The 21,823-nt window shown below is 42.3% G+C and overlaps 1 protein-coding gene across 1 annotated transcript; it reads left to right on the top strand.

Annotated features, from left to right (window-relative positions):
* Positions 1–6,005: 6,005 nt before the first annotated feature.
* xirp2b (xin actin binding repeat containing 2b) lies at positions 6,006–21,682 on the top strand. Its single transcript, XM_086221205.1, has 9 exons — positions 6,006–6,059; positions 6,638–6,763; positions 8,404–8,493; positions 8,685–8,739; positions 8,879–8,967; positions 9,613–17,184; positions 17,242–18,839; positions 20,093–20,225; positions 20,306–21,682. The coding sequence occupies exons 1-8, from the start codon at positions 6,006–6,008 to the stop codon at positions 20,184–20,186; spliced, it is 9,678 nt and encodes a 3,225-aa protein (XP_086077331.1). The 3' UTR covers positions 20,187–20,225; positions 20,306–21,682.
* The last annotated feature ends 141 nt before the right edge of the window (positions 21,683–21,823 follow it).

Raw genomic sequence — 21,823 nt, 5'->3', positions numbered from 1 at the left:
CCTTGTGCCATTTTGTCATTATGATCCTTTTCTTAGTACTCAGTCAAAACTGGGCAGCGTTTGTGAACGTGTCATTTCCTTTGTTTCTGCGGGAACTTCTTGTAAACAGCCCAGAGGCATCTCCTTGGCTCCTCTCTAGTTTAATCAGGCACAGTGACAAAGAGCTCACAGATATTTACAGCAACAGCCCGGATGATTAGTTGCAAGAGGAGTGTGGTTTGCACATTCACACATCCAAGCTCTCCAACAAACACTCATGTTTTGGCAAAGCCCTTTTATTCGGAGAAGCAAAGAGTCAGACTGGCCATCAGGAGGAATCCCAGAGTGATGCTGGAGGGCAGGGTTCTTTTTTTTTAAATCCAATGTACATAAATTTCATTGACAAATGTGAAGAAATTACATAAAAAGATAGGAGAATAAAAGATGCATCCTTGGCTTCCTATTCTTTTCAGTAAAAGCCTCAGGGCAAAGTTGTTTTGGGCAAGTGTGCATCATGTGACAGTCAACATACTTGTAAGTTAAACGACTTACCACAATGTAAAGTACTTCCTGAACCAGTTCTCTTTTAGGAAACTTCTGTTATTGTCCATCTTCCCCAGAGCCAGACAAAAAGGCAGAGACCCTTTGTCCTCTGTGCTGCATGTGGTAGCTGAGAACCAAGCTAGTTAGCTTAGCACAAAGAATGGTAGATGGTTGGATGTGGGATCAAGATCAGAATGTCGGTTGGCCTAAAGTAATCCTCCTCATCCTCTCTGACAAAGTCAGCCATGATTAGTAGCAACTGTCCATTGTCTATTTGCCAACAAATGTTTTATTTTCTTGGCCAAAGTTACAATGGACGTGTTGAGATTCATCAAATCACTGCACCCAGTCAGGAAAGTAGTTCCAACTATGTGTCTGATTCCATAATTAAAGTGCCTTGTCATATAAAATTATTTCATAATGAATGTTTTACAAAACCCTTATTATATTGATACAGGCAAAGATTGAGCTATGCTAACACTTCCCATCCACTACCAGTCATTGTGCTAAGCTAACTAGTGTAGCACTCAGCTCGGGGGATGACTTTCCCTAAAAGTTGGAGTGTTCCTTTTCTACGTTTATGGTTTTAAAGGTCAAAAACTTGTAAGGCCTTGACCTTTGACCTCCAGCTAATGAAATATAATCTTGGAGTCCTAGTTAACATTTTTTCCAAATTTAGAAATTAATCTCGGGATGTATCACATTCAGGAGAAGAAGATAGATGTCTTAACAGATGAAAACATTGTGTTGCCGTTATAGAAGCATCCATTCATCCATTTTCTATACTGCTCATCCATTACGGGTTGTGGGGGGGCTGGAGCCTATCCCAGCTGATATTGAGTGAGAGGCAGGGTTCACCCTGGATGGGTCACCAGTCCATCGCAGGGCCATCAGAAGCAATTAGGGGTTCAGTATCTTGCTCACGGATCCTTTGACATGGTCACTGGGGGCAGTGAGGATTAAATCAGCGAGCCTTTGTTTTTTAGACGGCCACTCTACCTCTGAGCCATGCTGGCCTGTCATAGAAGCATAGAAGTCCAAAGTGACTCTTTGCTGGCGATGAAATAAAGACACTTGCCATTTCACAACCAGACTTCATTGAAGTAAGTTTTCCTTGGCCATTTCGTTGCCTCCAACACTCTTAACACGCAGCAGGCACAAATGTGCGGCAACATGTTGGGGAAGCAGAGTGGTTTTTACCTGCTTCACAAGTTCCATCTGTGCTGTGACTTGCATGGCTGCCATGTTTACTGAGGAGATTTAAATCTCAGTGTGATGCTGCTGCTCATGTTACTTTCCTGGCATTATCAGCTGATCTGTATGTACTATATTGATGCTTTACCTACAAGATTTTGGTTGTTAATTCTCTCAAGCATAGGAGAAAAAAGAAGAAGAATGATCTGTTTTATGACTTTTTGAATATGTTTTACAATCCTTGATGGATCTCTGCACTTCCACATTTTAGTGTTTCAATGGCAAGTGAGGAGGGGTGGTTGAGTGATTCTGCCCCGGCCCAGTAAAGTCATAGACTCCAGTGAGGAGACAAGAGAGTAATATTTAGACTGGTCTTTTCTCTGCCAATTACACTGATATCTAAAAACATGTTGTGTGTCTATGAAAATCACTTAAAATATCCTGTGGCACTCTCTCTTGAAGTGTGTGTGTATGAGGGGTGGAGAGGGGGAGACAAAGAGAGAGAGAGACAGAGAGAGGCATCGAGGGAGGAGGGAGAAAAAGGGGAATTAAATATCATTCCTTTGCCTTCACCCTCACTGCATGACTAAACTCTGCAGTGTAACACAGACAGCTGAATAAACCAGGGAGGGTCATCATGAAAAGAACATGAGGTCTGGAAGCACTGATTCAGATTCCTTCAAATTCCTTCACTGTCATGAAGGTTATACTCTAACTTTACACTTTCTCAGAGTAGATCATTTACATTCAAAATAGTCTTTCAAACCTGTGGTCCATGGAGAGGCAGGTGTAAGTTATGGCTCTTTGTATGTGAGTTGTTCAGATGCCCTGCAGACATGTCTGGACTCCAAACAGCAGCCTAGCTTGCTCGAGATGCCAGAGTCAGCCTGGCGCCACCGTCTTCAGCTGGGCCAAACAAGACGGCTTCCGCACTAGGAGGTGTCTCGTGTCGTAATAACTGCCCTTTTAACCCTCCTCCCTTTAACAAATGGCATGACATCACTAACCCCCATCCAGAGCAAGGCAACACACGGCCAACATATTTCACCAGCATTTAATGTTTCTTTCATTTGCACTTGCCTGACATCTACTTCACACTCCCCAGGGATGATCAGAAGTAATGACTAATTGTACTTTCTCATTTGTAGGTCTATAATTTGGCATATAATGACAGGCGGTAACAGCTGCTGTGTGTGCGACGTGCTCTGATGGAAGCCGTGATGATGAAACTGGGGTGACCTGATTTATTAGTACACAAGCATCTGCAGAGGAAGTATTTCCATATGGATTTTCTGGGGTCTTGACATGGAATACATGGAGGCCTCGCGCTAAAAAAACCACACACACACACACATACACACGCACACACACTAGTTCCATCTTTTGCAAGGGGGGCGGAGGGTCTAAAATAAAATCAGCTGTCACTCTCTGCTCGTTGGACAGCGGTGGACACATGCTGCTGGAGCTGGTCTCCAACTGACTGGGATTTGCGTTTAGCTTGGAAAGACCCTGCCGGCTAGGGGTGGTCATCGTGTGGGATTCTACCTGTTGATATCGTATTTTTTACAATTCACCGTCTTTTTTTTTACCTGGTAGGTAAGAAACACGATTATCTGTGTATGTTAGGTTTTGCACATTAAAAATTCAACATGAAATGCTATTACAAATTCTTAATTGTCCTCATGTTGAGTGTCCCTGCACTCTAAATACAGAATGCCAAATATGAATCCAATATTGGAGCTGCAGGAAAGTAAACTGTGACTAAAATGCAAAATTAACTCTGGAATTTGACCTCAAGGAGAGATTAAATTTATTCTGTTTACTATTCCACATACTTCTGAGCCGCAGCGCTGTTTTTACCAAGGCCTGTACCTCTAGGTGTTATGTCGCTCTACTTCTATGTTGCTAGTCAGGCCATGAAATGGGGAGTAATTATAAATAAAGGCACAAACACAATGTTATTAAGGCAAACTGACTGAGAGCTTGTGGAAAGGAGAGACCTGGCCTCACCGCTTTCCTATATTTCACAGAGAAACACGACCCATCATGGTTACGTTTAAAATAGACAAGATTTATTTTTGCAGGTACTTTGGCGCCTAGATTACTTCACTTTCTTGTTATTTGAGCTCTCAACCCAACATAACGTGTCATTAGACAACTTTAGACTGATGGCTGATCTTTCCGGCTACACATTTTGTTTCCTATAATAGTTTTTAATAATAAATGTATGCCCTCATAAAGACTGAAGTTGGATTGCAGAGAATCCTTTTGCTGGTGAAAGTTTTCATCATTTGGGAATGGTTTAAACTCAAAATTAAGAGTTTTATCATGCTTTTCTTATCACATACTTCAACGCTAAATGAGATTTTGCTCACAGACTGCTGAACAATCAATAACAGTCAATAAGATACCGAAATTTGTCCAAAATGTAAAGTGAAATTCACAAGTTGTCGTCACAGGACCTCCCTTTTGTACTTTCCTTTGAATAGAGGATGACTTTTGACAACCCCGTATCTCACAGATCTCATTTGAAAAATCAGTTTTGATCTGATTCAGCGTTTCATTGACTCTACTGTGCTTCAGTCTATGCAGTGATTAATTCAGTCCTTTCTTGCATAAAGAGTATCACAAATTTCAAACATCATCTCAGGAGTCTGCCAGCCTTTGCTGAAATGATTCTTGATTTTACAATGAGCTGAATATAGATGCGAACTCGCCAGCAAAGGTTTCGCGTTATGCTGTTAAAACACCCAAGTAAATGATAGGAGGATGTTTGATGTTGTCCTTTTCTCTCATATTAAAACATTCGGTAATTAATATTGTAGACTCTTTTATTTGCATCAGCATATTTATAGTCACAAATGAGGTGTTGATATTTGGATTTCACAAGACTGTTGTGTCAGCAGGTGGCCAAACATGGAGTCAGGGAGTGTTGACAGTTCTTGACTATTGGTTGCTGCAATTTCTAGACATAAAATTAGCCTAATTATGGCTGTGATGGCAGTCAAATCTAACTGACTGACACGTTCTGTAATCTATATTCTTTTTTCATAGTAATTAAGTGATTTGAAAAGAACATGTCAACTTTTTTTTTTTTAAATACGCTTAATTACCTCCCCAGAGAAGAGAGAGAGAAGGCTGCTAGTTAGCAAAGTGGTGGATGAAATGGTAGTGGATGAGAAGTGTTGGCATACCTCCCTCCAAAGTCACCCAATGGATGGGATTCATTTTAGTTTGTGCAGTATAATCCTACTGTATTAATCCTCTCTTACAATGTCGGCCATGATAAGTAGCAGTCGTACTTCTAGTCATCAACCAATATCTTGTTTAGTGGTGATGCATTAAATCACTACACCAGGAGTTTGGGTCAGGAAAAAAAATCCCCAGGTATGTATAAGATTCTAAAATTACAATATCATGTCATTTTTAGTTGCTTTTTTTTTTTTTTTTTTTTTTTACAGCTAATGTAATGCACAGCCAAATTAATGCAAGAAAACACTGTTTTGGAAAATTTCCGACTTCTTCTTAACCATGCTAACATTCACTGTGCTAAGCTAACGCACAGGGGACTTAGAAGAGTATCTGTCTTTTTGACTGGCTCTAGGTGAGAATGGCAATTACACTATGAATAATAATAATCATAATAATAAAAAAATATTTCACCAAATAGTTGGCAGGTTCTTCAAAAGAAATATTTCTAATTGTAAGTCACGACCCTTTTAAAAACTCAATCTCATCTGAGCATTTAAGGGAATCAACAAACACTTGGGACACTTTCCAAAAACATCAGTTCAGCTGGAACTGAGAGGACTGCTTCACCTCGCATCATAACAGAAACACTGCATTATGAGTTCATATGTTTCTATATGTGTAGTGATAAAACTTTTATACCCTGTGAGTACCTGAATGTTGTCTAATGGATTTGTAGAACGTCCTTGTAGAATATGCTGAAGATATTATTCATGAACGCACCACCTGGACTCTTAATAGTGTATATAATCTTTTATATGCGATATACATTAAACTAATCACTACATCTATAACATAAAAGATTATCCTAAGTGGTCTTAAAATATACTTTTAAAAAAAGCACGACAGCGTCTACAAAAGTGGATTTGATATTTTACCTGCACGTTTAAGTTTATGAGTGCTCTTAGTGATTGGACGGCACCGTCAACATATGTACGTTAAGAACTGAACCACTTCTCTGTGCCGTAGCTAGTTAAAGCTGAGCAGGACTTCCTGAAAGATTCAAAACAGAGCAAGAGGATTCATCCCACTCAGAGGCCATGTACCAGGCAGCAGTCTCCACGAGAGCAGACACAACCACCATCCCTAGCGCGGTACATTAGCTTGTGCATGGGCATTTGATTTGCAGCATGCAGCCACTGTACAGAACCTGCCTCCATTACTGAGAACATTTGAGGGATTAGGACCTGAAACCTGAAATATGCATTCATTGTTTGGCTTTTCTGTATCTTCTTTACTCCAGAACACTGAGGGTTGCACAGTAGCTGAGCTGGTATTGTCACAGTTATTGTCGGTGTTGTCATGCAGTATTAGTAGAGGTGCCGACAGTTTTGCAGGGGGGGGTTAGTGGTGAGCAGTCTTGTATATAAAAGAGGGGGGATGTGTATATATATATATAGAGGAGAAACATGAGTCCAACCTCACTGGGCAGCTTATAGAAGAAGATTCCAGAAAGCATTGCCGGCTTTACTTTGTAAGATTTCTCAGAATGATGTATAAATATATTGGGAGTATGTGGTGAATGGAATGTGTTGGCAGAGACGCAGCATTAGCTGCCGCACATTTAACAGCGGTGTGCCCTGCATCCAGACAAAACTGCCCTATTAAGCATCCGTTTGATTTCAGGTCATGTAGAAGTGGAGGCAGCTAATGATATATCCTGCTTCATTAGGTCATGGAGGAATCGGAGGTCTGTTCCCTGCCTGGCGGAGTAGCCAGTGTGAGGAAACATTTTGAGACCCAGGAAACTGCAACATCACATGTAACCCAGTTCCATTTTCAACACAGAACTGTGCAGGTACACAATTTAGAGCACAGTACATACATGCAGCTGACTAATGCATGAGCATGAGTGAGAATGAGGTGTCTGTGATCAGAGGACGGTAACTGTTGTACAGACCTGCTTCCTGACTGCACGCTTCCATGTAGGGTTACAGCTGCAACACATGCAATATAAAATCATACAGAGGGACGTGGGATTGCAGAGTATCATGATACGATACCAGTATAAATAATGATGTATTTGAGGCAACGTCCACCATGCATCACAATAACTTTGTAACTGAAGAAGAAAAAAAATCCCCATAAAAGAAAAAAAGATGCATCTTTAACACTCACAACATTTATATATATATAAATATATATATATATCCCCTACTAATATTTAGACTGATTATTATCTTGTAATACATCATATCACACGAATAGAAGAGCAACATGTGTGCATTTAAAAATCAGTTTAACAGCTTTGATGGAAGTCTGATGGCAACTTTCATGATTTGAATGCTGTGCAAAGAAATTTAAAAACAGAAGACAAACATTTCTGACTTTTTATTTTGTTTTTTCATTGGTTGAACAGCTTGGCATCTTTGTCACTTTGCCTAATCTGCGATTAGTCATTCTTCGCTGCAGTGAACAATCTGGCCCGGCATTGTGTCTGCATGGTATTCAGTTGTGTACTATGAAGCTTTGGCTTTGAGTAAAGTCACATCTGTGGCTCTGATGAGGGGAGGAAGAGGGGTAAATGAGACTAAAGGGGCTATTAAACTGTGCAATCTTTATTTGTCTGAGTGGAAAGCTGACAACAGTGAGAAAAATATGGTGAAATATTTAGTCAATCCAAGCCAGTAGCCTTGTGCCATCCCTGGAAGAAACCTCCACGGACGGTCAATTTGGAGATTTGGCAACCGATGAAAGCCTGCAGCAGAAATTTAAGACCAAATAGAGGGTGAACAAATATTGCCAGTTATTTTCTAGGAAATGAAGCAGAAGGAACCATGATGTCACTCCCTGTTGCGAGTCATTGAGAGTAACACGTGCACCTTTACCCATTGTCGACAGATCCTGATATAGTTATAGTCCTCTGCTGATACGGCTCTGATGCCATTAGTTTGTCCGACTGTCAGCAGGATTATGGGTCAAACGTGGAACTTGATACATTTTTTTGACAGATCCTGAGTTGTTTTTTTTTTACTATTTTTCTTTTTTCCCTAAGATTTTATCTTTATGGAACGTAGATTTGCATAGAGGAGTAGGTCTTTATTGTTGATGTTTACTTGCTAAAGCTTTTGGTGGCACTATCACCATTTTCTTTTTTCATGCTGTGATTGTCTTATCTACATCTACCTCTGACATGAAAAAAGCAATTTTATGCAGGAGGCTGGAGTGACAGAGAAGATGTAAACACAATAATCTCATAATCATAATCTCACAAAAATATCAAAATTAAATAGTCAATTTGAACAATTATTACAAGTATTGAAGCAAAGGAGGGTTTTCCCTGGACAAATAAAGGGGATTATAGTTGGTTGCTGGCTGAGATGCAAATACTTACGTGATTGTTGTGTGGCGCATGTGTGAATGTCTGTGTGTGTGTTTGTGTCATGCATGCATACAATTTGTGTCTGTGTGTCACAATCCCTGTCTTTATCTTCACAGGAAGTGTCAAACGCAGAGGTTACAGTGTCCAGTAGCAGCAGGCAGGTCGTCCCCAGCAGTCAGCAGTTACACTTCAACCAAGAAACAATGGTAATGTGGTTTTATGTTCCTGCAGGTCTGCTAATGAGCTAAACACGCAGGTAAAAGTCTGCAGTTTGTGTTATTTATGTATGTAGAAAGTTTTCAGTTTAGGCTGAGATTTTAAAAAGAATTGACTCAAAAACAGATTTTCCATTCATTTGTTTTTTGCCATCTCTTACTTTCAAAACATACTCACACAGGTGTCCTATAGTGATGGTAACTTGGAATCCAGTTTTAATAACCATGAAAATGAAGGTAAGATATTTTTCTTTTTATCATCAGCTCCACATACGGGCGCGTGCACACACACACACAATACACACACTATCACTGCTGTGCTGATTTGAATCCCATCTCATTTACTCACTATATTTTTGTCTGTGTTGATTTCCAGAAGAGGAACTTCCCAAATATACTACAAAGGAACTGAGGGATCGCTTTGAAAAAACAATCGAGGAGGCTGCTGCACACAAGCCCATGAAGGTAGCACTTGCACTTGACTTGGGTTGACAGGATCATAGTATTAAACCTCCTGAAGGGAATTTAATACTTTATTGCTATATAGCTTGTTCACTCGTTAGTCACATTTCCATTTAGTATTTTGATGCGCGTTTTTCAGTGTCACATCAGAAAATCTTGATGGAAACTGCAAAACACGAAAACTACCTCAAATGTAACTTTTTACACTTTTAAACGTTTTTCGAAAGAGTTCATGTTTAAAATGGGACGTGAATACGCCTTTTTCAAACAAGCTCTGAGTGACCATCTATTTCCAATGTATTCAAATAAATTCCCAAACGTTTTCTTCATGTCCAGACTGCATGCAACATGGCTGACACGAACTGGCCTCAAACAACAATTACAACTTTCCCATTAGAAAGTCATTCCTCAAGATCTCTCTTCATTGAATGAAAATGCACATCGCACAGCCTGCTTGATTCGTTCCAAACCAGTTGATGGAAACGTGTCTAATTCTCCCTCCTTTGTTGAACCATTTCTAACATTTGTTTGAAATTCCCTTGACAGTTAAATGAAATCACGACTATTGTGGTTTATTTGTGTCTAGCAGGAGCGTGCTGAAAAATACAATTGTTTACCCTCATTTATCACTTTTGTTTTTTTAAAAAGATCGGACGTGACATCAGTCGATCTAAATGGTCCTCAAATATGATGCAAAACACCACCGTGACTAGTGAGGTGCATGAAGCATCAGCGACTCAAGCAGCAGAGCCTGCAGAGATGGATTACGAGGACTTTCCACCTCCACCGACTGAGGACGCTGATGATCTTCCACCGCCACCACCAGACTTACTACAAATGTCCTCAGAGAGTCAAAATATTTCAGTGTACCATTACTCACCTGAGCCTCCAGAACCAACAACGATCTCCAAAATCGCAATCAACAAAGAGGTTTACCAGAAACAGAGGAGGGCGAACGAGCTGAAACGTCTTTACAAACACATTCATCCCGAGGTTCGTAAAAATATCGAAAAGGAATACTACAGCGACTACGTTGAGGTTGAAAACAATCAGTCAGAGAGCCAGGAGTACATGTATGAGGATGAAGACGGTATCACTGATGAAGAATACGTGGAATGGGAAGAGATTCTTCCAGGGGAGGTGCAGGCGATGCGTTGGATGTTTGAAAATAAGCCACTGGACACCATAAAGGATGAAACACCTGATGAGGATGAAGACAACAGAAAAATAACCAAACAAGAAGTCATTCTCGGAAAAGATGTGAGACGCACAGCTTGGATGTTTGAGACGAAGCCAATGGATGAACTGAGTTCACGCAAAGTCAATTCATTAGAATACAAGAACAAATTCAACAAATTTGACAAAGGAGACGTTCGTGCTGCAGCGTGGTTGTTTGAAACCCAAACGATGGACCGGCTGAACAAAATGCACACGGAGGAGGATCTAACCAAAGAGATCATATTCACAGAAGAGGATGGAAATGCTACCATTTACATGATTGACAACAGGTACATGGAGAGCCTGGGGGACACTGAAACAATCGATGAGAGCCGCCTACTGAGCTTGAGGACAGTGTTAGAGGAAATAAACGGGGAGGTGAAAACTATAACAAGTACCTTTGACACTCAGTTTAAATGCATCATCATGGGACAATCAAGCCAGATGTTGGAGATAAAATCAGTACGGAAAATCGAGACTGAACTGGAGAACTCAATCGCTTCACGTTGGCTGTTTGATACCCAACCTCTTGACCTGACAAACAAAGACATTTCCTCCTTGAAACTCGTGTGTAGTCTCTCCATGGAAGACAGCAACAAAGGAGACTGGGGCAGGTGGTTGTTTGAGATAAAGACGTTACATTCTCTTGATGAGTTAGAAAGCTCAAAAATGGAGAAGGAAGAGATTTTCAGAGCTGATGTACGCAAACACTGCATGGCGTTTGAAACTCAGCCTATGGACTCACTCAGGGATGATTCCAATGCCAAACCTCAGACCATTGAAGACATTATTGGAGGCAATGTTAGATCTGCAAGACAGTTTTTTGAAAGCAGCCCTACAGTAGAGAGAAAGAACAGACCAGATGTAGGAAAACTTAAAATAGCAGCCGAAAATGAGGAAATTAAAGGCGATGTGAGACACCAGAAGTGGCGTTTTGAGAGTCAACCGTTAGAGCAAATAAGAGAGGAGAGGAAAGAGGTTATCCGCACGGTGAATGTGGAGGAAGACCTCACACAAGAAGATGGTACAAGCTGCAGGGCAGATGTTCGTAGGAATTGTTGGGTATTTGAAACCCAGCCAATGGACACGCTAAAAGATTATTCAAATAGTGGCTCTGTGGCAAAAGAGGAAGTCGTAAAAGGGAACGTAACATCAGCCAGACATTACTTTGAAACTATGCCAGCTGAGGAGCTGAAGGAGCTTGCAGAGGTGGGCAAACTGAAGAAAGCAGTAGCACTTAATGAGGAGCGAGGAGATGTCAGACATCAGAAATGGCGATTTGAGAGCCAACCCTTGGAGCAGATTCGAGAGGAGAAGAAAGAGGTCATACGAACAATTGACATGGAAGAAATAGATAAAGTGGACGTGTCAAACTACAAGCAAATCTTTGAGAGCACTGAGTTAAACAGAAGAGATGAATCACAGAAGATTCTCATCGAAGGTGTGACAAGTGGTTCGGTGAAGTCCAACACAAACCTGTTTGAGTCGAATCTGTTGTACGCCATGCAGGACGTCTCAGGCCACTTCCATGAAGTGAAAACAGTGCGGCGTGAAGAGGTTGTGAAAGGAGATGTAACAACATACAAGTGGATGTTTGAAACACGGCCAATCGACCAGTTTGATGAAAGCATTGACAAATACCAAATTATCAAGGGGATCTCAAAACAGGAAATTGAATCCGGTGATGTTAAAACAGCAAAGTGGTTATTTGAAACTCAGCCCCTTGATGCTATTAAGTATTTCAGCAATATTGAAGATGAAGAAATCATAAATCAGAATGCGGATGTTATGAAGGGTGATGTGAAAACCTGCAAGTGGCTTTTTGAGACTCAACCAATGGACATCCTGTATGAAAGAGCCGAGTTAAAGAATGAAAATGAATCTGAAGAAGTGCTCAAGGGAGATGTTAAAACATGCACGTGGCTTTTTGAGACACAAGCACTTGATACTATTCACGATGAGACAGAGACGGTTTTAAAAACATGCACGGTGAATCAGGAGGAAGTGACAGGAAAAGATGTAAAACTGGCTCGTTTTCTTTTTGAGACAGAGAACCTGGAGAATCTATCCGGAGAGGAGGCGGGCTCTTTTAAGCGTGTCACTGAGATAGACATCGCCTCCGGAGATGTGTCAAGAATGAAGTACATTTTTGAAAACCACACATCTGATATCATGACCTCTACATCAGAGGAAGTCATGCAAAATCTCAAGAGAGTTCAGACGGAGGACATACAGAAAGGAAATGTGGTGAACTGCAAATGGCTCTTTGAAAATCAATCAATAGATACCATACATGACAGTCAAGAGGAATCGATGAGAAGCCGCACAGTGATTGACGTCCATGGTGGAGATGTAGATAAAGGTCGATTCATCTTTGAGACTTATTCCTTAGATACAATTCAGAAGGAATCAGACCCGGATTTACTGAAAATGCAAAAAATTGTCCGAGATGAGGATGAGAGAGGTGATGTGAGAAATTACACCATGATGTTTGAAACTCAACCTCTTTACGCCATCCAGGACAAGGAGGGACATTACCATGAGGTTACCACGGTCACAAGTGAAGAAGTAAAAAGCGGCGATGTTGTCGGAACACGCTGGTTGTTTGAAACCAAACCCCTCGATGCCATCAGCCAAACAAACGAGGTTTATATTATTAAGTCTGTCACACAGGAAGATGTTCAAAAAGGTGACGTCACCTCTGCCAAGTGGAAATTTGAGACGCAGCCTCTCGATAGGATTGCTGAAGATGATAAGATTTTAATTAAAACTGTAGAGGACATTCAAGGAGGCAACGTTAGAATGAATAAACATCGTTTCGAGTCTGACGCCCTGTCGGAGGAATCAGTTAGAACAGTCAACGTGAGTGAAATCCAAAAAGGTGACGTCAGGACAGCCAAATGGAGATTTGAAACCCAGTCAATTGATAAAATCAGAAGCATGAGCTCTGAAAATCTGATTGAAACTGTAAAACAGGAAGAGGTTGCTAAGGGAGATGTTAAGCAGTCAGTCTGGCTCTTTGAGAAAAATCCTCTGGACCACATCAAAGAGGTAGATGAGGACACAGTCATCCATCAAGAGGAAATTCCCAAAGCAGATGTAAAGACAACAACGTGGCTCTTCGAAACAACACCTTTTGATGACTTTAATGAGACAAGAATGGAGAAGACCGAAATCCTCGGCAAAAGCGTCAAGGGAACGCTTGAGGAGCTTTATAGCCAGAAAATGGTGAAGTCGAAGGGAATACTGATTGAAACGGATGAAATCGGAGATGTAAGGATGGCAAAATACCAGCTTTTGAATCAGCAGGCTCCTGAGATCCAACGGGAAGAAGTACTCAGGGGGGATCTACAAACGATCATGATGAACCTACTGAACAGACAGGAAAAACAAGAGCGGCAGATAATAATTGACTCAGAAGAGAAGGGAAATATAAGTTCGACAGTGCAGCAACTGTTCAACCAAGAGAGGGACAGCAGTGTGGAAAAGGAGGAAATATTACGAGGGGACATTCAGGAAGCTATAAGCAACCTTTTCGGTGATGGAGAGGCTGCGAAACATGGAATCCTCATTCAGGAAGATGAGAAAGGAGATGTACAGATGACGATATATTCCCTTCTGAATCAAAACGAGAGTGTTACTGTTGAAAAAGAGGACGTAGTACGAGGGGATATAAGGGGAGCTCTTCAAAGCCTGTCCAGCTCAGACAAAGTCGATCAGACAAAGAGGATAACAGTAGACGACACTGAAAGAGGAAATGTCAACTTTTACTCCACATGCATTGAATCCGGGGCTCTTGATTATCTTAAACAGCTCCACGTAGAACCGGACGAGACAACACCTGACAGTGTAGAGAAGGAAAAGATCATCGGGGGTGACATCAAGGGCACAAAAGTCATCCTCAGTCGCAATCAAACCCAAATTGAGCGGACAGTAGAGGATATTGTACCTGGCGATGTTCACAGCACGGTAAAAGTGTTCATGTCAGAGCCAACTATCTCACTTGAGGGTCTTCAGAAGGAGGAGGTCGTCAGAGGAGATTTAAGAGCTGCTTTGAACTCATTGTCTGAATCAGTGAACCAGACAGTTGTTGTGGAGAAAGAGGAGGTGGTAAAAGGCAACATACCGAAAGCTCTTCGGTGCCTGGAGAGAGCTCAGAATCGACACAAGGAGGTTGAGAAACCAGATATCATACCAGGAAATATCAAAGGAGCTCTGAGATCTCTGGGGAAATCGTCAACTTCCAGAGTTGAAGCTGCTGTTGAGGATTTGGTCCCCGGAGATGTCAAGGCCACTCTGAAATCTCTGGAGCTGGCGAAGCAAACAGTGAGGGAAGTTGAAAAAGAAGAAATAGTGAAGGGTGATATTCACACAGCCATGCAGTGTCTACAGGATGCTTCTGTTGAAAAAAGAGTGTGTCAGCAGGAAATAGATGTTCAGGGTGATGTCAGAGGAACCATTCAGCTCTTGCTGGAGCCACCACCCTCACCTAAACCTGAAAGGAGCTCCAGTGTTGAAGGTGACGTGAGGGGCGACGTTAAAATGTCGATTAAGTCCTTATATGAGGGACAAGAGCAAACTCAGGTGGAGAAAGAAGAGGTGATAAAAGGTGATGTCAAAGGTACGATTAAATCGCTGCTGGAAACAGCCCAGCGTGAAGCTCCCAAAGTGAGACACGGAGCTTACAGACGAGTCAGAGTGAAGCAGAGGCCTCCTGTGAAAAACCTCAATGCTGAAGCTCAGAGGAACGTACAGAAGATAAAGACTGCTGATGTCGTCGCAACATCGCAGGAAAATCACTCTCTCTCTAATGAAACGGTTCATATCAAGTCAGTGGTGCAGTCTAGCCAGCAATCAAAGACTGTAGTGGAGCACAAAACTATCACCCAAAGCCATGGTATCAAAACATTAAAGACGGAGTTCCGTAATCTGAAGTCAAAGCCAAAGGGAGTGATCAAATCAGATAAAACTAAAGTCAAAACAGATGTTTACATCCTGAAACCTCCGGCGCCGGAGCCCAATCTTCCTCTCCCTCCTCCACCTCCACCAGTGCTAGACACTGATCTTCCTCCTCCTCCTCCCCCAACTCCCCCTCCTCCTCCTCCCTCTGTTGACTCTGACATCGATCACCTCCCGCCCCCACCTCCACCGCTCACTAGCGAGCAGGACTTCCTCCCACCGCCTCCATCTCAACAAGAGCTGGAGAACTTGCCAGCGCAGGTGATTCAACCTTCACCGGGGAAAGCTAAAAAGATGACGGTCAAAAAAGTGAAAGCACCGGCTTTGTGTCCTGTACCGAAGTTGGAGACGAAGGTGGAGACGAAGGTTGAATTTAGCAAAAGCCAACAGGTGACATCAGAAACGGCAGGAGAATCCAGCCAGAAACAGTCAAAAACCACAACACATACAACAAAAACCTTTGAAATCCCTCCACCGCCTGAATCACCACGACCACTCCACAAGTTCTCACCTGTCAGATTCACCCCTCCACCTTCCCCTCCTCCTGTCACAAAGGTGAAAACCAGTAAATTTAACACTCCGTTAATAAAAGCGGAGGAAAAATACCGAAAGCTGCGAGAGGAATACACACCTCCCACCACTCCAACTCCTGCTTATATTCATGACTCACTCAGCACTGCTCTTGAGATGCTTTCCACTGAAGAAACAAAGCAGTCAAAGAACAACAACACAGATGGAAGGAAAGAAAACACAACCTTGACTGTTCATTCAGACTCTCTATCATGTGATTTATCCAAACAGATCATGATCTCAAATACCACCCAAAGCAGCGTCAGTGCCAGTCATGAGAAAATTCTCACAGATTCCACGGTTATGTCTTCCTCTAAACAGGAAATGGTTTCTAATGTAAGCTCTGAAGTGGTCTCTGTTCAGAAGACCTCATCCGTCTCAGCTGTTCGGAAGCAGATGACGAGCAAGAATACTTCCAAACAGTCCACTCAGTCTGTAATAACTGGCCAGACTGAAGTCACGGCAAGAATAGAAATGTCGGATGTTTTGAAAGATCAGGTTGACAACAAATCTGAGATAAAAAAGGACGATGAAACACAAATTTTAAAACCTGATCAGTCCTCCAAAAAAGAAAACGTAGACCAAACTGTCAAAGCAATTAAAACCTCAGAGCGTGATGAGAGAAGTTTCTCGACAAAGAGTCAAGAGAAAGTCTCCCATCAGCTAATGCAAACAGAAAAAGCAGCAGGCAGCACGAATGGAAAAAATGGCAAAACAAACCAGAAGGTGAAAAAGGGCAACAAGCAAGAAAAGCAAGTTGATGTAAAGATGATAGATGAGAGTGCGAAGCAGGTGGAGGTGAAGGGAGCCGCTGAGGTGAAAGTGATCAATGAGTCTAAAGAAGTAAAGACAGAGGTAAAGCAGGGGATTAAGAAAGCGCCTCCATCTCCTGCTGTTGCTGTCGCCACACCTGCTGTTAGTGTTGAAAAAACTGACAGCCAATCAGAACCTCCCATTCCACCAAAGAGGAAAAAGAAGTCCAAAAAGTCCAAAGGGAGTGCACAGACAGGTCAAAGTAAAGATATATCCACAGAATCAAACACATCTGTTAAATCCGATCAATCTCTGGATAAAATCGCTGTTTCCCAAATTCACACGAGCATAAAAGAAGAGCATATTCAAGTCAAGAAAGAAGCCGTTGCTGCAGAGGATGATCAGCAACAAAAAGTATCTCAGAAGAAGAAAGTGATGACAGTTACTCACACGAGCACAGGGGGATTTCCAGAAGAAAGTAGAATCGTCCCAATTACAGTGACAGCCGAGTCAGAAAACAAACAGGTAAAATCCACATCTGGGAGAACAGAGGCATCTCCCAGGCAACAGGTGCAGGCGTTAATCTCTCACATCCCTGAGACACATGGAAAGAACGATTCACAATCTGTCAAAATGTTGCTTGGTAACATTCCTGATTGGCTCTTGAGTCCGGAGAGGAAGAGTGAGCTGGAGGCATCGGATGAAGAGATTTTTACGCATGTGAGGGAACTAGCAGATTCGAAACTAATGCAGCTAGAAGATAATGAGACTGTGGAGAAGCATGAATGTGAGCCGGTATCTGAGAAGTCTGCTAGCGGCGGCGCTACGCCAAGAATATCCAAGATCAGCATTGGTTCTGCAAAAATAGAGAACCAGAAGGAAAAGACTTCAGCTGAAAGAAGGAAAGAAGAAGCAAGTCAGCTCAAGTGGACTGACCTCCGTGCTCCCTCACCCTCTCTGAGGATGCGCTCTCCCTCACCCACGTTTATCACCATCGAATCCACTCGACGGACTGACTCGCCCCAAAGAGTTACTCCCTCACCCACCCTGCTCTACAGGCCTCTCACGCCTCCCACGCTGCCGCCACGCAGATGCGACACCCCGACGTCACGCATCACCAGAATCACACCTTCTCCGACCTTTGACCGGGCAGAGAATCTCGCTCGTCTCAAAGATACAACGGCGAAGCTCTCCCGTGGTGTCACCCCGCCGCCACTTCTCCCCCAGCAACAAATCTCTGAAAAGAAATCAGAGATTGTGGAATCACCTCCGTCATTCCATCGGCAGATTAAGACTGAGGCGCAGGTTGTTGAGGCGTATAAAACCTCTAGTACAACAGACAAGAATAAATCCGAGGAGGTTCAGCAGGCTGACGCCGATTCTGCAAATGTAGAAAAGCCATGTGATATCTCAGAGGGTGCAAATGAACTACAAAGTAGGTTTGAGACTCGCTCGTGTCAAAATGTTCCAGATCTCTGTGAAGACTCCGATGCTTCAGAGCTATCGTTTGCATCTGTGAAAGAAAAGCGAGAGTTTTTTGAAGAGGCTCAAAAGGCTGAAATTAATAAGACCTATGTGCGGAAGGAGCCTATCGCCATCCCTGAACGCCTGGGCCCTGACATGGAGGAGAGCGAGGAAGAACAGAACAAAGAAAAGGATGAGCTTCCCAAGGCAGACTTGTCTAGTCTTCTAAACAAATTTGAATCAACAGAAGAGAAAACATCTATCAGAAAGGAGCTTATCCCGCTGGCAGAGCGGCTTCACCACGACTCTGAGAGCCGAGATAGTGACAATGAGAAAGCAGACATCCTAGAACAGGAAATGCCAACTTTTGACATCCAGGCTATTAAGAATGTTTTTGAACTGGGTGAGCAAAGTTTCTCTTTAAAAGAGGAGAAAAAGGATCAGGAGGAGCCTGTGTCAAGCCTGAGTGAAAAAACAGCAGACACTTCAAAGCAGGAAAGTCCTCAAGAGACAAAGGGAGGCTCACGGCAGAGCACCCCCCTCCCTCCTCCCAGATATGAAGTGGAGACTGTGCCTGCAGAACCGTCCTCCTTCTCTGACTCCAAGTCATTCACAGAACAGTTCTCCGACGTTGATGAGTTTGGCAACAAGGTCACTGGAACAAGGACGACTGTCAGTCAGCAGAGTGTGTCGAGCCAGCAGGTTCCCTTCTCCTATGCTGATGTGGTGAAAAGGAAAACTGCAGCAGTGGCGAGGAGAACAGAAACCTACGATGAAGATGCTACCGAGAAGTTGCTGAGGAATTTCCACAAAACGTGGAATGAGAGTGAGGAAGTTTTCAAGAGTCTGGGCTACACCATTTCAGAGGACACGTCATCGCAAGTTGTATCACACCAGACAACGATTGTCTCATCTGGTAAAGAATGATTAGCACGAAGCGAGCGATGGCGTGGACTGTGCACGAATCCATCTAATCATGCTTCAAATGAACTGTGGAATGTGGAACTGAACGTGTTTGTGATAACCAAACATTTGTCTCAACAAGACTTTTAGCTAACACTCATCATAGGTCTCACCTCTCTCTCGTAGTCTTGACAGAGTAAATGTCACCAGTTAATAAGTCGAGCGATAACACAGCTAATATGAGGCGCATAACACATCAAGATCTCATGGTGGCGCCTGTAAATTAGGATTCTTTTTCTTGTGGTCAAAAGTTCCCTGATTCAACAAAAGCACACGATGGACGGAGGGTAAAACAAAATAACGTCCACATTAGGAGTCAGTTTTGGGGGTTTGGTACCAACAGACACTAATTTTCACACTTTCATTTTAAGCATTTTCCTGGAAATAACAGTAATAAAGTTACACAAATCCCAACCCACCAGGGTTGTAGCACCAAGGGTGTAGCACCAAATCCTGAGCCCCATACATGCTGGGTCCCCTGATTACAAAATTCCCCTTCACTACAGGATTTTAGGGCCCTACTGGTACTACCACAACACCCTACCACTACTACAACACCCCCGCAGAGTATGTTGTTGTTGAACCAGGGTTTTTCTCTGAATGAAGTGATCCCAACTGACTCTCTATGTACTTGCATGATGCTGCTGCGTAATTGTTACGGATGCTGTGTGATGTGGTGTGAGGAGGTTGCTGTGACTTCACAGACTTCTTTGATATCGCGTTGTCTCGGGATTGGTGACAAAGAGTTCCACCGTCACCTTATGACCCACTAGCTGATGCAGACCATGAAATTCAGCTGAAAGCATCCGAATAAAAAGAGTCGTTTTGGTTTTGGCTAATTGTTTGTTTTATTTCATACACTGTTAGCCAGCTGGTCATTATAAGCTCTGGTATGGAAAAAGCAGACCAAATTTAAGTCTGCATACTAAATTACTGAATAAATACAGCTTCAAAAGGCTTTCACAAACCACTGTCATTGATGGTTTGCCCAAAATCATCGCGTAAGAGATGCTTGTATCGTGGAGTCTGCATGTAGATGAGTGGTTAATGTCACATTTGAGGGAAAAAAGGCACATCTGTCGGAGTACTATGCATGCATACTAAAGCATAATAAAAAGTGCATTTTGATGCCCAAAGGAAATGCTATTTATATGGACTGAATGAATTTTTTAAACAATTTGCTTGTATTTTTTTTTCCTACAGGTTCGAGTTCCGAGGTCAGAGCTGTGTGCAGTATGTCGGAGGAGGGTTTATCCGATGGATGCTCTGATAGTGGACAAAAAGAAATACCATAAATCTTGTTTCTGCTGCGAGCACTGCAGAAGTAAATTAAGGTAAATATATTTCGACGAAAAAGCAGTGCTAACAGGTCTAAACATACAAGAGGTAACAGGATGACTCTTCTCTCCTGCAGCCTGGGAAATTATGTCTCTCTCCAGGGACACTTCTTCTGTCTACACCATTACAAACAACTCCTCAAGTCCAAAGGCAACTCTGATAATGGACTTGGGCAGAAACCTCCCACAGGAAGTGGTGGACACATCCCCCTAGATGAAAAACTTGAATGGAGATACTCAATAAGCAGCCTAAGTTCAGTAGACAGGGACAAAACACACAGCGGTGAAAACGAAACGACAAAAACATTCAATGAAAGCAAACCACACGGCAGCAAAATATCAGTAGTTTGGCCTCCACAGGCTGATTCCCCAAAGAAATCCTTTAAAATAGAAGAAGACATTCGGCTAGCTAAACCACAATGGCCCCCGCAGGATAACGCCCCCAAATCAAGCAAACAGCAGCAGAGAAGGACTGTTGAGAGCGTTCCCAGAAGTGTCCTGTAATGACAGCCACCTAGTTCAGTCCAGCAGAACCGACGAAGAAGCACCGAGGAGGGAGTAGCGCAGGAGTGTCCTGTAGGAAGGGTGAAGGAACCAGGGTTTGATGGCCACGCAGTTATGTGATTTAAAAGGTAAATGATATGTATGTGTACTAGAGGACATTATGTAAATACTTGTTAATGGAGTGTAACGGCAGGTCGGAATAGCAGAGGGAGCGATGGGGAAGTGGATGTGGACGGACAGGCTTATCCCGTGTGCTTTTTTTTTTTTTGACTTCTTGCTTCTTCTTTTTTTTTTCAATTTATCTTTCAGCAGCCGCTTTATAATACTGAACCCCAGATTTGATCCGATTTGATAAAAATTTCCAAACAAAACCGACAAGTTGAAAGGGTCCAGAAGCGAACTGATTTAGGATCTGGTTTAAAACGAGTATTCATTCTGACTTTTCAAACAGCTGGATATCTGTTGTAGAAAATCACACATTTCTAATTAAAAGTGCAGCAGTTTCTTTTTCACCGCTTTGTTCTCTTAAAAGGAATACATTTTTACTTTTTTTTTTTTTTTTGCTAGTGTACACATCATTGGAATACTTTCAGATACTACTGATGTTATGATTTTATCAGGGCTTTTATCTTTCTACAAACCAACATTTTTGCATTTTCCTTTTTTTTTTTTTTTTTTCAAGCACCTGGTGTGCAAACTCCTAAATGGGATTATGTTATTTATAACATTTTAAAGTATATAATATAAACAAGTGAATTGGTCGTTGTTTTGGACAACAAATGTTTTGCGATGAAGATATGAGTTTTTAGATTAGATGGTTATACCTTGCTTTGTACAAGTCAATTCCTGATTCTGTCAAACTGTCAGGCTGGTTCACTTACATTTTTGTTGATCGTAGCAATAAAACACTGAATTTTATTGTTTCATTTGTCTGTTTGAATGCCCCTTTATTGGTTAAAAGAGGAGTTATCACTGTTTTATCCGCGCAGTGTAAGACATTCATGTGTTTTTGTGGTAGACAAGAGGTCAGCAGATCCCTTTCACACCACCGGTGTAATCTGCTTTACCGGCCCGCAAGTTGATTTTGGAGC

This window comes from Aulostomus chinensis, chromosome 12, assembly GCF_037954235.1.
Source record: "Aulostomus chinensis isolate RoL2024-O1b breed Wild chromosome 12, RoL_Achi_v1.0, whole genome shotgun sequence".
NCBI classification, from domain to species: Eukaryota; Metazoa; Chordata; class Actinopteri; order Syngnathiformes; family Aulostomidae; genus Aulostomus; species Aulostomus chinensis.
This window is presented reverse-complemented; position numbering and strand designations above follow the sequence as displayed.

What these genes read in the sequence shown, in the direction of transcription:
- xirp2b (XM_086221205.1), top strand. Translation starts at nt 6,006, where the DNA reads ATGTACCAGGCAGCAGTCTCCACGAGAGCAGACACAACCACCATCCCT. An exon ending in TTCAACACAGAACTGTGCAG is followed by an intron (nt 6,764 to 8,403) that starts GTACACAATTTA and finishes TTATCTTCACAG; the next exon opens with GAAGTGTCAAACGCAGAGGT. An exon ending in TAATAACCATGAAAATGAAG is followed by an intron (nt 8,740 to 8,878) that starts GTAAGATATTTT and finishes GTTGATTTCCAG; the next exon opens with AAGAGGAACTTCCCAAATAT.